This window comes from Piliocolobus tephrosceles, chromosome 16 (genome assembly GCF_002776525.5).
Source record: "Piliocolobus tephrosceles isolate RC106 chromosome 16, ASM277652v3, whole genome shotgun sequence".
Taxonomy (NCBI): Eukaryota; Metazoa; Chordata; class Mammalia; order Primates; family Cercopithecidae; genus Piliocolobus; species Piliocolobus tephrosceles.
In genome coordinates this window covers 26,552,596-26,565,308 of record NC_045449.1, presented here as the reverse complement: position 1 = coordinate 26,565,308, position 12,713 = coordinate 26,552,596, and the positions used below count along the sequence as shown (strand labels likewise).

Here is a 12,713-nt window from a genome sequence, read left to right as displayed (position 1 = left end):
ATTCAGTATACTTTTAATATTCAGTATACTTTTTTTTTTTTTTTTGAGACAGAGTCTCACTCTGTCACCCAGGATAGAGTGCATGGCATGAACATGGCTCACAGCAGCCTCAACCTCCCAGGCTGAAGTGATCTTCTCACCTCAGACTCTGGAGTAGCTGAGACTACAGGTGTGCACCACCACACTCAGCTAATTTTTTCTTTTCTTTTCTCTTTTGGAGACAGAGTCTTGCTCTGTTGCCCAGGCTGGAGTACAATGGTGCGATCTCTGCTCACAACCTCTGCCTCCTGGTTTCAAACGATTCTCCTGCCTCAGACTCCCGAGTAGCTGGGTTTACAGTTGCATGCCACCATGCCCAGCTAATTTTTTTATTTTTAGTAGAGACAGGGTTTCACTATGTTGGCCAGGCTGGTCTTGACCTCCTGACCTTGTGATGCACCCGCCTCAGCCTCCCGAAGTGTTAGGATTACAGGTGTGAGCCACCGTACCTGGCCTCTATGAGCTTTCTAATTACCAAGATAAATTCTTTTTTGCACTTAAAAGAAAAAAATCCACAACGAAAGATGCATAGCTATGTGGGTGACTAATAATTGACATTACTCTGAACTGAAAGTTTTTAAATATTTCTGTAATACCATAAATGACATACTAGTTGTAACTGATGAGAGGATTTCACATTAAGATTTTCCTAATTTCTTATTAGCTCTGACTCATCTGAGGCTGAATTCTTACTACGCTATCTAAACCAAAATTTTAATGTACATGTTAACAATGCATAATAACAAAAAACCCCAAAACAGAATACAGCTTTTATATTACTGAACTTTATGTACAAAATCATTTGATTTCAAATAAACATTTAATGTAAAAACAAATGTTCTTTTAAACTGAATTTTTTTTACATCTACTGTACCATTCAAATGCTTTATCATCTTACATGATTTCTTCAAAATCTGTTATCAAGGGTACATATAGAAAAGCACTTTTTTTTTATAAATAGAAACAAAGGGATTTTTTCAGCTTTTACGATGACATAAAAAGTTTACTCAACAGAAGTAATTTTATTACTATTTGGGGGAGGGAATCACCAACTTTTTGTGCAAACAATGCTAGCCTTCTTTTAAGCATTAAGAGCATAACTGCTTAAGAAATGACATAAGCAATAATTCTACACCTACATCTCCCCTAAAATAATCTATTTTTTTTTTTTTACATATGTGCACAGCTTTAGCAAATTAAAGCCCGAGATAAATGCTCGAGATCTACTATCCAGAGGCAAAATCAGAGTTTACTAAAACTCATCATTTGGAGAGCTTACCAATCAAGGAATCTGTAATGAAAGCTGCAGTTTCCCTCTTTCCTATTTTTTTTTAAACACAAAAATCAATGACTAAGAACTTAATACTGGATGACAAATCACATCCACACTATTCGTTAAATAGCCTCACAGTTAAACACATCTTAAAGACCAATCAAATCAGTATTTACATTTTATAAATTTCTGAAGACACCATTAGAAAGCTTATATATCCCTTCATTAAACAAAATAGGGAACTGCATCTGATGGTGGTGGAATGAAATTTTAAAATTAAAAATACCTGTATTTACAGCAGCATTGATCCTTTATAAATAAAGAATATGAAAATGCAATATCTTTTAAGGATAATAAAAAATTGAGGTGATGTTACTCAACCACAGTGCTCGGAGTTGGAATAAAACCTATTGGTGCTTGTTAATGTGCCAGTAGTGAATCCACTTTCTGTTGGAGAAAATCCAACTGCAAATATGTGCATGAAACACATATAACACAGGGCAAAATTGCTCAAAATGATTCAAGTCAGCTTATCTGTATTGGATATTCTATTCATGAAACACATTACAAAGACATCCTTGCAAAGAAATAAAAGGCATAACAGTTTTCTGGTTGACTTTTTAAGAACACTTCTCCCCTCATAAGTGACATCTTAAAATCTCAAGCGTGTTCTTCCCTTGGTTTGCAATCCTAATTTAAAGATATGAACAGCTTAATTTTCCATGTGATTATCTAATTAAAAAAGAAAAACCAAAACAAGCAAAATGTTCAAGTTAAAAAAAAAACATACTGAGTGAGCAATGCACTAAAATTATCCACATGAAAACAAATGGTCAGTAATCTTATAAACCAACATGGCATTTCACTGTCAACAATGTGAAAATTTATCTTCTCAAACAGGCATAAGATGAAGAAGTGCTATTTTTTAATTGTAAAATGAACTTATGTAATGTAAAATATCTCACATTATAATTTTTCATTCTGAATTGATAAATGATTTCAAAAACAAGGATCTAAGTTTGACTGCAAATAGTAATGCAATATAATTTCACAAAAATCCTTCAATTTCTAATTTTTTCCTTTTCTGTAGTTGATATATGAAGACCGCTTCAATTTCTAAAAAAGGGAACCATTCCAATTTTCCCTCCCCAAGAAAATGTCTCACAATTACAAAGTAGAAAAACAGCCAGTCATAAATGCAAAAAAATTCTAATTTATATATGAAATAATTTTTAGATTATCAATTCAACATATTCGATGACAATTGTTGAATTTAAAAATACTTTCTTTGAAATATTGCTTTTCATGCTTAAACTAGAGAATGTTTTAATGACATCAATGAAAGTGATATACATGTAATGCTGCATAATGAAGTGAAGTAGAACCCTGATAGAAATATCCTTGTTGAAATCATTTACTTCATCTAACAGTGCCTGTTTGGAACCTATGATTACAAACAAAAACATAATTATTCTTAGAGGATGAATTCCCTAAAATGTAATTTCAGTGTTTGTCCATAACATGGGGTTAGATCTTTTCAGAGTTTTTGTTTTTTGCTCTGTTTTGAAACCCCTGAGACGCTATCTGTTTCCAAAGCTTTCTCTTTTGAGTTAATTTCACTAAATCCATTTGCTGTCCCATTTTGTTCTTCAGTTATTTCTTCGTTTGCAGGGGAAGCAGATTCCCCCTTTTCTAATTTTTGCTGCATTTCACGGAGCTTGGTAACAGCCTTATCTATTGACATTATGCTAATAAGATTAAAGTCATGCATGCTGACTAGATGAAGCATGAAGTTTCGACATAAATTCTTCTTAATTATTTTCTGTCCATAATTTTCTACAAACAGCATACAGGCATGATTCATTTGATTGTCAGCAATAAACCTATTTAATAAAAACAGAATATCAATAGCAATACAAGGCATTTTTGTCAAATGCAATAGTGATAACCATTATAAGAAGACTATATCCAATTCCAGTAAATAAAAGATGATAAAAGAAGTGGTAAAACTAGAGAGAAACTGAGACTTACCATTTTAGAAATTTCAAGAAATTTAATCTAAGTTAAGCTTAAACAGGTGCCATTAAAACAGTAGATATAATTTCTGTTCTTCAATTACATAAGCAGTCTTAAAAGCATAAAATACTTGGGTGGGCCGGGTAATTATGCCTGTAATTCCAGCACTTTGAGAGGCCGAGGCGGGCGGATCACGAGGTCAGGAGATGGAGACCATCCTGGCTAACACGGTGAAACCCCGTCTCTACTAAAAATACAAAAAATTAGCTGGGCATGGTGGCGGGTGCCTGTAGTCCCAGCTGCTCGGGAGGCTGAGGCAGAAGAATGGCGTAAACCCGGGAGGCGGAGCTTGCAGTGAGTCGAGATTGCACCACTGCACTCCAGCCTGGGTGACAGAGAGAGACTCTGTCTCAAAAAAAAAAGAAAAAAAAATTTAGTAGACACAAGGTCTCACTATGTTGCCCAGGTTGGTCTTTAGTTCCTCAATTCCAGTGATCCTCCTGCCTTGGCATCCTAAAGTGCCAGCATTATAAGTGTGAGCCACCACACCAAGCCAGGAACATACAGCCGCAAAGGAATAAGAAACAAAAATTGTTCTCCTTTCACCTCTATGAAATGGTAAACAAATGCAAAAAGCCTCATATTTTATTCTGAAAAATTAACCAATTGTTAAAAATTGTGGTAAAAACTGTGGTAATTTTCAGGATTTCCAGACATGTAACACATGGCAATAGAAGGCATGAAAATTGGTTCATTAAATGAACCTCCAGCTCTGTCTTGCCTTCTGCTGCTCCCTGGTCGTGGGTCCCACCAAGGCGGCTTTTTCTTTTTTTTTGAGACAGAATCGCACTCTGCTGCCCAGGCTGGAGTGCAGTGGTGCAATCTTGGCTCACTGTAATTTCCACTTTCCGGGTTCTTCAAGCGATTCTAGTGCCTCAGCCTCCCGAGTAAGTGGGATTACAGGTGTGTGACACCACACCCAGCTAATTTTTGTATGTTAGGTGGAGACAGGGTTTCACCATATTGGCCAGGTTGGTCTCAAACTTCTGACCTCAAGTGATCCCCCCACCTTGACCTCTCAGAGTGCTGGGATTACAGGTGTGAGCCACCACGCCCAGCTCTATAAGATGTTTTGAGTGTGAACAAGTCAACCCTGATAGAGTTTGCAAGCATGGGAGAAACACTACTACGAGACTTAGGATGGGCACCAGTGATTTCTGAGGAAGGTCTATGATGATGACACCCTTTCCTACAGACACCAGGGTTGTAGCAGTCTGTTCCCCTTGAAAGGTGATGGAATCACAACCCTGATACATAATGTTGCAATGACTCACACCTCTGCAACAAGTTCTAAAGACAAGGCCCGGTTTTTGCCCTGATATTATTAATACTAATGAATATGATATTAATTCACTGTTAAAAATAATACCAAAAGGAACGTCTTTGTACCTAAAAAAAAACCTGCCAAACCAAAAAACACTGGACTAGAATAAGATTTGGGACACGTATACATTAACTGAATTTTAGATTTCTAGAATGGAAAACAGCAAAAGACCATAAAGAATAAAATATTTAAATTAATTTAGAAATACCCTACCCATGCTTCATGACATGGAGATTCCAGAGTTTCATCACTTCTTTCTCTCCTTCATTAACATCAGAAAATTCTTCAATTTGCTGGGGAAAAGAAAAGCATCTATTAAACACAGACTAAACATAATATACTTTAAGAAAAATTTGTGAATATGTCAAAAACAGACTGTTTTGGAACTAAAAATACCACAACATACTTATACAGCAAAGTGGCAACATTTCTTAAAATTGACTTCTATTTAAGTAGTCATTTTATTGTATTTTATTCATTTATTTAGAGACAGAGTCTTGCTCTGTCGCCCAGGCTGAAGTACAGTGGCATGATCTCAGCTCACTTAAACCTTGACCTCCCGGGTTCAAGTGATTCTCCTATCTCAGCCTCCTGAGCAGCTGCGATCACAAGCGCATGCTACCACGCCCCACTAACTGTTGTATTTTCTATTAGTAGAGAAGGGGTTTGCCATGTTGGCGAGGCTGGTCTCAAACTCCTGACCTCAGGTGATCAGCCAAACTCACCTTACCAAAGTGTTGAGATTACAGGCGAGAGCCAGCACACCTGCCATCATTTAAAAAGGGAAAGGTAGCCGGGTGCGGTGGCTCACTCCTGTAATCCCAGCACTTAGGGAGGTCGAGGTGGGTGGATCACAAGGTCAGGAGGTCAATACCATCCTGGCTAACACGGTGAAACCCCGTCTCTACTAAAAAAAAAATACAAAAAATTAGCCGGGCGTGGTGGCAGGCGCCTGTAGTCCCAGCTACTAGGGAGGCTGAGGCAGGAGAATGGCATGATCCGGGGAGGCAGAGCTTGCAGTGAGCCGAGATCATGCCACTCCACTCCAGCCTGGGCGACAGAGAAGACTCTATCTCAGAAAATAAATAAATAAAAAGGGAAAGGTTAAATTACGATTACCTATAAATATAGAAATGAAAACACACAATACAAATTTACTTGAAGAAAATCCCTCTTCCCTTTAACTTGGTAACTTTTTTGTTTTGAGACAGGGTCTCGCTCTGTCACTCAGGCTGGAGTGCAGTGGTGTAATCCTGGCTCACTGCAACCTCCATCTCCTGGGGTTAAGCAACTCTCCTGCCTCAGCCTCCTGAGTAGCTGGGACTACAAGTGCGTGCCACCATACCCAGCTAATTTTTTGTATTTTTAGTAGAGACCGGGTTTCGCCATGTTGTCGACTGGTCTTGAACTCCTGAACTCAGGCAATCTGACTGCCTCCCAAAGTGCTAGGATTACAGGCATGAGCGACCACCCCCAGCCTAACTTGGTTAACTTTTTAAGTGACAATTTAAAAAATTGGATTCCTTAATTTTTTTAATTTCTGGATTCCTTAATTTTTTTTTTCCCTTTGAGACGGAGTCTCGCTCTGTCGCCCGGGCTGGAGTGCAGTGGCCGGATCTCAGCTCACTGCAAGCTCCGCCTCCCGGGTTTACGCCATTCTCCTGCCTCAGCCTCCCGAGTAGCTGGGACTACAGGCGCCCGCCACCTCGCCCGGCTAGATTTTGTATTTTTTACTAGAGACGGGGTTTCACCATGTTAGCCAGGATGGTCTCGATCTCCTGACCTCGTGATCCGCCTGTCTTGGCCTCCCAAAGTGCTGGGATCAGAGGCTTGAGCCACCGCGCCCGGCCTAATTTTTTTTAAAAAGAGTTCCTTTACACTGAAAGTCTAGTTCATATTAAGCAATTTTCAAAACAAATGAATATTTCAAGACAATTGCCAATAAAGATGGTAATAATAATTACTGTAATGGTTTTTTCTCTTAGCCATTCAGGATCCTTTTCATCTTCACTATCTACTTCCATTTCTTGTGGACGGAGAGGTAAGCAGGTATCACTATGGAAATACAGACGATTGTGGCCACTACTATACGTTCTTTGCTGTTCTACTTCTCCATCTTCAGATTCAAGAAATTCAGACATGCTTGCTTTTGTTCGTTTTGGCCTAATGAAAAGAAATAAATGTTGATTTATGGCCTCTACATGTATACCATCTAACTTCACGACTAGGAGTTGAGATCTCTGATAATCTGCAACATCACCATTTTATAAAACTAACCACAAAACAACAGTATTAGAGGCACAGCCCCAATAGTTATTTTCTTTCGGTAAATAATGTAAATCAAACCTATTACATATTAATTCAAACACAGTTTTAAAACTGTCTTTCTGGGTGTGAAAAGGTATAGTTAAAAAGGAGGAAAAAGAAATGAAGTGCTAGTTAGGGTCCATTCAGATAGAAATATGCATATAAAATTCTACATATCAAAACTGTATATTCTAACTCATATATATTCACAAACTAGAAAAGTCTTAACACTGGTTACATACACCTGCCTTAAAATTTTTTTCAGTTTTACTAAGATTAAAAATTCCCCCTTTGTAATTTTATTTATTACTATTATTATTATTTGAGATGAAGTTTCGCTCTTGTTGCCAGGCTGGAGCGCAATGGCGCAACCTCGGCTCACTGCAACCTCAACCTCCCAGGTTCAAGCAATTCTCCAGAAACTTCTACTGACAAAATTCTTTAACCTCACTAACCACTGCAGCAGTAGTGACATTAACATTATTAAAACTTAAGGATAAAGTTCAAAGAAAAAGTGAGAAAACCTCTGTAGAAACAGTAGCTATCAAGTGTTATAAAGCAGTTAACAACCCCACAGACACCTAATACTGAAAAATAATTTCCACCTAACTAGTAGCTTTGTCTGGCTCCTTTCTTCCTCCAGCATCAGTAAAAATCAGAGCATAAACTTTTGGTATATGCCCTTTTTACCGACCTGCACACAAGAATGTGTGTGATAGGTGTTCTCTTAACTGGTCCGTTGCGACTAAAAGCAAATCCAGGTTGGCGATGAATATCCTGAGGATTTCCTGCATAGGAGCCATCATAACACTCATTGATAGAAACATCTATCCTAGCACCTTTTGGATGATACTGCAACAAAAATGTCAAAAAAATATTAATTATCCTATCCTAAATATCCCTCCAATTTAATTAAAGAATCTGTGGGTTATTAATATTTAGAAAACTAAAATAGGCCAGGCACACCAGCATGAAAACAGGCAGTCAGAAGATCTGGGGTCAACAAAATGTGTTAAAATCTTAATTATGTCATTTATTTCTTGGTTGAGCAAGAATAAGAAAATTATTTAATTCAAAGAGTTGGTTGAGGATTTTGTGAGTCAATTAAGACGAACTACACAAACATTAATTATAATTCCAAATATATGTCAACTCTGAATCATTCATGGTAATCCATATATACAACAATCTATCAAATACAGAAATTTGTTATTTTTATACAAAGTGTAATTTTTAAAAGTCAAGCTCTCTTGTACTTAATGTATATTTTTTCCCTTTTTTAATTTTTAAAATTTTTGTGGGTACACAGGTGTATATATTTGTGGGATACAAGAGATGTTCTTAATACAAATTGAGAAAATATGAAAAATTACTCACAACATAGTTGAAGATAAATCTGCTATGGCAGAGTTTAAGATGCTTGAGTAAACTATAAAGTTTGCGGCAGTTCAGAGTGCACCAAGGGCAATGCAGGTCATCTCTTGCTTCAGTTTGTTGCCTTGTATTGTTGTTATAGAGAAACTAAAAACAATAATAAAAAAAAAAAAGCAAATCTCCAATTTATGCATAACAAGATATTGTTTAAACATCACTTCTAAAAATAGTTTTAAAAATTTAAAAGGAAAATCAAATTAGAGATATTCTCTTAAATTAAATATACCCAGCGAAGCGAGGTCGCTCATGCCTGTTAATCCCAGCATTTTGGGAGGCCAAGGCAGACACTGTCGAATGTATTGCTTGGAGCTCAAGATAAGCCTGGGCAACATGGTAAAACCTCGTCTCCATAAAAACTACAAAAATTAGCCGGGAGTGACGGCGTGTGCTTGTAATCAGTTATTCGGGAGGCTGAGGTGTGAGAATCTGATTGAACCCAAGAGGCAGAGGTTGCAGTGAGCTGAGATTGCACCACTGCACTCCAGCCTGGGCAACAAAGTGAGACCCTGTCTCAAATAAATAAATAAATTAAATAAAAATAAAAAAATTAATATTTGACAAAAAACAAATACATTTCATAACTAATTTAAGAAGGGTCAGCTATGTTTACCTGATAAAATATTCTTAATTTCTGTCGGTTTTCATTTGGAGTATCCTTTTCTTTTCTTGTTTGCAGATCTGTAGTCAATGATTCTTTAACAGCTGAAAACATACACTTTTATATTCAATAAAAACACTGCTTTTGAAAAGCAAAATAACATACCTCACAAAAACTATTAAATATTAAAGGTTTCACAGAATTCTACTTGTGGTATTTAAATATGTTTCTGTTATTTCCCTCAACTGATGACTGCGGGAACAATATCCATAATCAGCATCCCTAATCTGATGTTAAGGTCTGTTGGCAGGACATATTTTTTTTCCTTAAAAAGCACCTCCGGCCCGGCGTGGTGGCTCATGCCTGTAATCCCAGCACATTGAGAGGCCAAGGCAGGCGGATCATGAGGTCAGGAGTTAGAGAGCAGCCTGCCCAACATGGTGAAACCCCTGTCTCTACTAAAAACACAAAAAATTAGCCGGGCGTGGTGGCGGGCACCTGCAATCCCAGCTACTCAGGAGGTGGAAGCAGGAGAATTGCTTGAACCAGGGAGGCGGAGGTTGCAGTGAGCTGAGACTACACCACTGCACTTTAGCCCGGGTGACAAAAGCGAAACTCTGTCTCAAAAAACAAAAACAGAAACAAAAACAAAAAACCACCTCCTATGTCCTAAACAATTATAAAAGTAACTCCAAGTAATTATATGTCATTACCATGCTGTTTTAAGAGGTCAGGGTGTGGTTGTGTTTTTTTTTTTTGCTGTTGAGACAGAGATTCACTTTGTTGCCCAGGCTGGCGTGCAGTGGCTCAATCTCAGCTCACTGCAACCTCCACCTCCTGGGTTCAAGCAAGTCTCCTGCCTCAGCCTCCTGAGTAGCTGGGATTACAGGTGCCCGCCACCACACCTGGCTGATTGCTTGTATTTTAGTAGAGACACGGTTTCACCATGTTACCCAGGCTGGTCTCGAACTCCTGAGCTCAGGCAATCTGCTCATCTTGGCCTCCAAAAGTGCTAGGATTACAGATATGAGTCAGCATGTCCAGCCCAGAGTGTGGTTTTAATTGGTGTTTGTATTCTCAGAGTCCAGGTGTGAGCAGGCACTAAGTGATGGTTTATCAGAAAGTTATATTTATTATATTAAAGTTATTTCAGGCCGGGCACGGTGGCTCATGTCTGCATTCCCAGCACTTTGGGAAGCTGAGGTGGGCGTACTGCCTGAGATCAGAAGTTTGAGATCAGCCTGGCTAACATGGTGAAACGCCATCTCTACTAAAAAAATATATACATATAAAAACTAGCCAGGCATGGTGACACATGCCTGTAGTCCCAGCTACTTGGGAGGCTGAGGCAGGAGAATTGCTTGAACCCGGGAGGCAGAGGGTGCAGTGAGCTGAGATCACGCCACTGCACTCCAGTACAGGTGACAACGGAGCAAGACTCCGTCTCCAAAAAAAAAGAAAAAAAAAAAAAGGCATTTATATTTCCTTACATAATTAACAATTAGGTATAATTTGTATACAACTTTTTCTTAGTTTTGATACAACCTTTTACCTATTTCACTGGCTTCTGAGTATTCTGAGAAGTGCCCACACTACAGTTTACTTGGAAAACCTTTCCCCTGACACAGGCCATTTATTTTATTTATATTTTTTATTTTTTATAAGTGACAGGGTGTCACTATGTTGCCCAGGCTGGTCTTCAACTCCTGGGCTTCAAGCAATCCACCCACCCTGGTCTCCCAAAGTGCTAGGATTACAGTTGTCAGCCACTGCACCTGGCCCCATTTCTTATATCTCTTTAATCTGATCATTACTGTGACCTGCATACAATGAGTGTACATGAGCGGTCAAAGAGGACAACTTAAGCCTTCTGCCTTCTTTAAACAGGCAGATAAAGACACACAAGTGCTGTCAGGTCAAGGAAAACGTTCCTACTGGACAGATACAAAAACGACAGAACTTGGCCAGGCGCAGAGGCTCAAGTCTGTAGTCCCAGTACTGTGGGACGCTGAGGGAGGTAGATTGCTTGAGCTCAGGAGTTTGAGACCAGTGTGGGTGACAGCAAAATCCCATCTCTACCAAAAAATACAAAAATTAACAGGGTGTGGTGGCACGAGCCTGTAGTCCTGTCTATGTGGAGGGCTACGGTGGGAGGATCTCTTGAGCCTGGGAGGCAGTTGCTGAGATGGCACCACTGCACTCCAGCCAGGGTGAGAGAGAGAGACCCTGTCTCAAAAAAAAAAAAAAGTAAAATAAAAATGATAGAACACTGCAACTTGGGCCTTAAACTCAGCAGAAAGCTAACTCTATTTGTAAATGTTTTTTCCTCTTAAAAACTGGCTGGGCACGATGGCTCATGCCTGTAATCCCAGCACTTTGGGAGGCCGAGATGGGTGGATCACCTGAGGTCAGTAGTTTGAGACCAGTCTGGCCAACACGATGAAACCCTGTCTCTACTAAAAATACAAAAATTAGCCAGGCATGGTGGTGTGTGCCTGTAATCTCAGCTACTCGGGAGGCTGAGGCAGGAGAATTCCTGAAACCGGGAGGCTAAGGTTGTGCTGAGCCAAGACCATGCCACTGCACTGCAGCTTGGGCGGGGTGGCTCACACCTGTAATTCCCAGCACTTAGGGAGGAGGCCCAGGGGAGCAGATCATGAGGTCAGGAGATTGAGACCATCGTGGCTAACACGGTGAAACCCCATTTCTACTAAAAATACAAAAAAATAGGCCGGGCATGGTGGCTCATGCCCAGCCTAATTTTTTGGGAGGCCGAGGCAGGCAGATCATGAGGTTAGGAGATCAAGACTATCCTGGCTAACACGGTGAAACCTCGTCTCTTAAAAATACAAAAAAAAAAAAAAAAAATTTTAGCCAGGCATGGTGGCCAGCGCCTATAGTCCCAGCTACTCTGGAGGCTGAGGCAGGAGTCTGCATGATCCTGGGGGGTAGAGCTTGCAGTGAGCTAAGATTGCACCACTGCACTCCAGCCTGGGCAAGAGAGCGAGACTCCAATTAAAAAAAAAAAATCAAAACAAAAAAACGAAAACAAACAGAAAAACTTACATGTGAGCTATAAAAAGCATAGTTACTGGGCTGGGCTCGGTGGCTCATGCCTGTAATCTCAGCACTTTTGGAGGCAAAGGTGGGCGGATCACAAGGTCAGGAGATCGAGATCATCCTGGCTAACAAGGTGAAACCCCGTCTCTACTAAAAATACAAAAAAAAAAAAAAAAAAAAAAAAGTAGCTCGGTGTGGTGACAGGCGCCTGTAATCCCAGCTACTCAGGAGGTTAAGGCAGGAGAATGGCATGAACCAGGGAGGCAGAGCTTGCAGTAAGCCGAGATTGTGCCACTGCACTCCAGTCTGGGCCACAGAACGAGACTCCGTCTCAAAACAAAACAAAACAAAACAAAACAAAACAAAACAAAACTTAGTTCCAAAGCTCTTTATAGTTGTGATTCCAAAATCTTAAAAGCTAATCTGAAAACCAATAGTTTTCTTGTAAGTTTCTGGTAAATTTGTTTAGTGGAAAAACTTGCCTTAAGTTAACATGAGGACTCCAATTCAAGATGTTATATATGACATCTATACCATGTACCATATCACGTTTCCATAAATTTTTTTTTTTTTTCCAATTCAAATTTCTAGGCACACTTGGC

General features: G+C 39.3%; 1 protein-coding gene across 2 annotated transcripts in view; it reads right to left on the bottom strand.

Annotated features, from left to right (window-relative positions):
* Positions 1-840: 840 nt before the first annotated feature.
* The window catches only part of SUZ12 (SUZ12 polycomb repressive complex 2 subunit), a 64,753-nt gene continuing 52,880 nt past the window's right edge, over positions 841-12,713 (bottom strand). For both annotated transcript variants that reach the window (XM_023182897.3, XM_023182898.3), the window contains 6 exons: positions 9,064-9,155; positions 8,397-8,540; positions 7,714-7,871; positions 6,677-6,875; positions 4,926-5,005; positions 841-3,195 (listed from right to left, as the gene is read on the bottom strand). In XM_023182897.3, the coding sequence (XP_023038665.1) occupies positions 2,850-3,195; positions 4,926-5,005; positions 6,677-6,875; positions 7,714-7,871; positions 8,397-8,540; positions 9,064-9,155 (1,019 nt within the window). In that variant the 3' untranslated portion in view covers positions 841-2,849. The remainder of the gene's footprint in view (positions 3,196-4,925; positions 5,006-6,676; positions 6,876-7,713; positions 7,872-8,396; positions 8,541-9,063; positions 9,156-12,713) is intronic.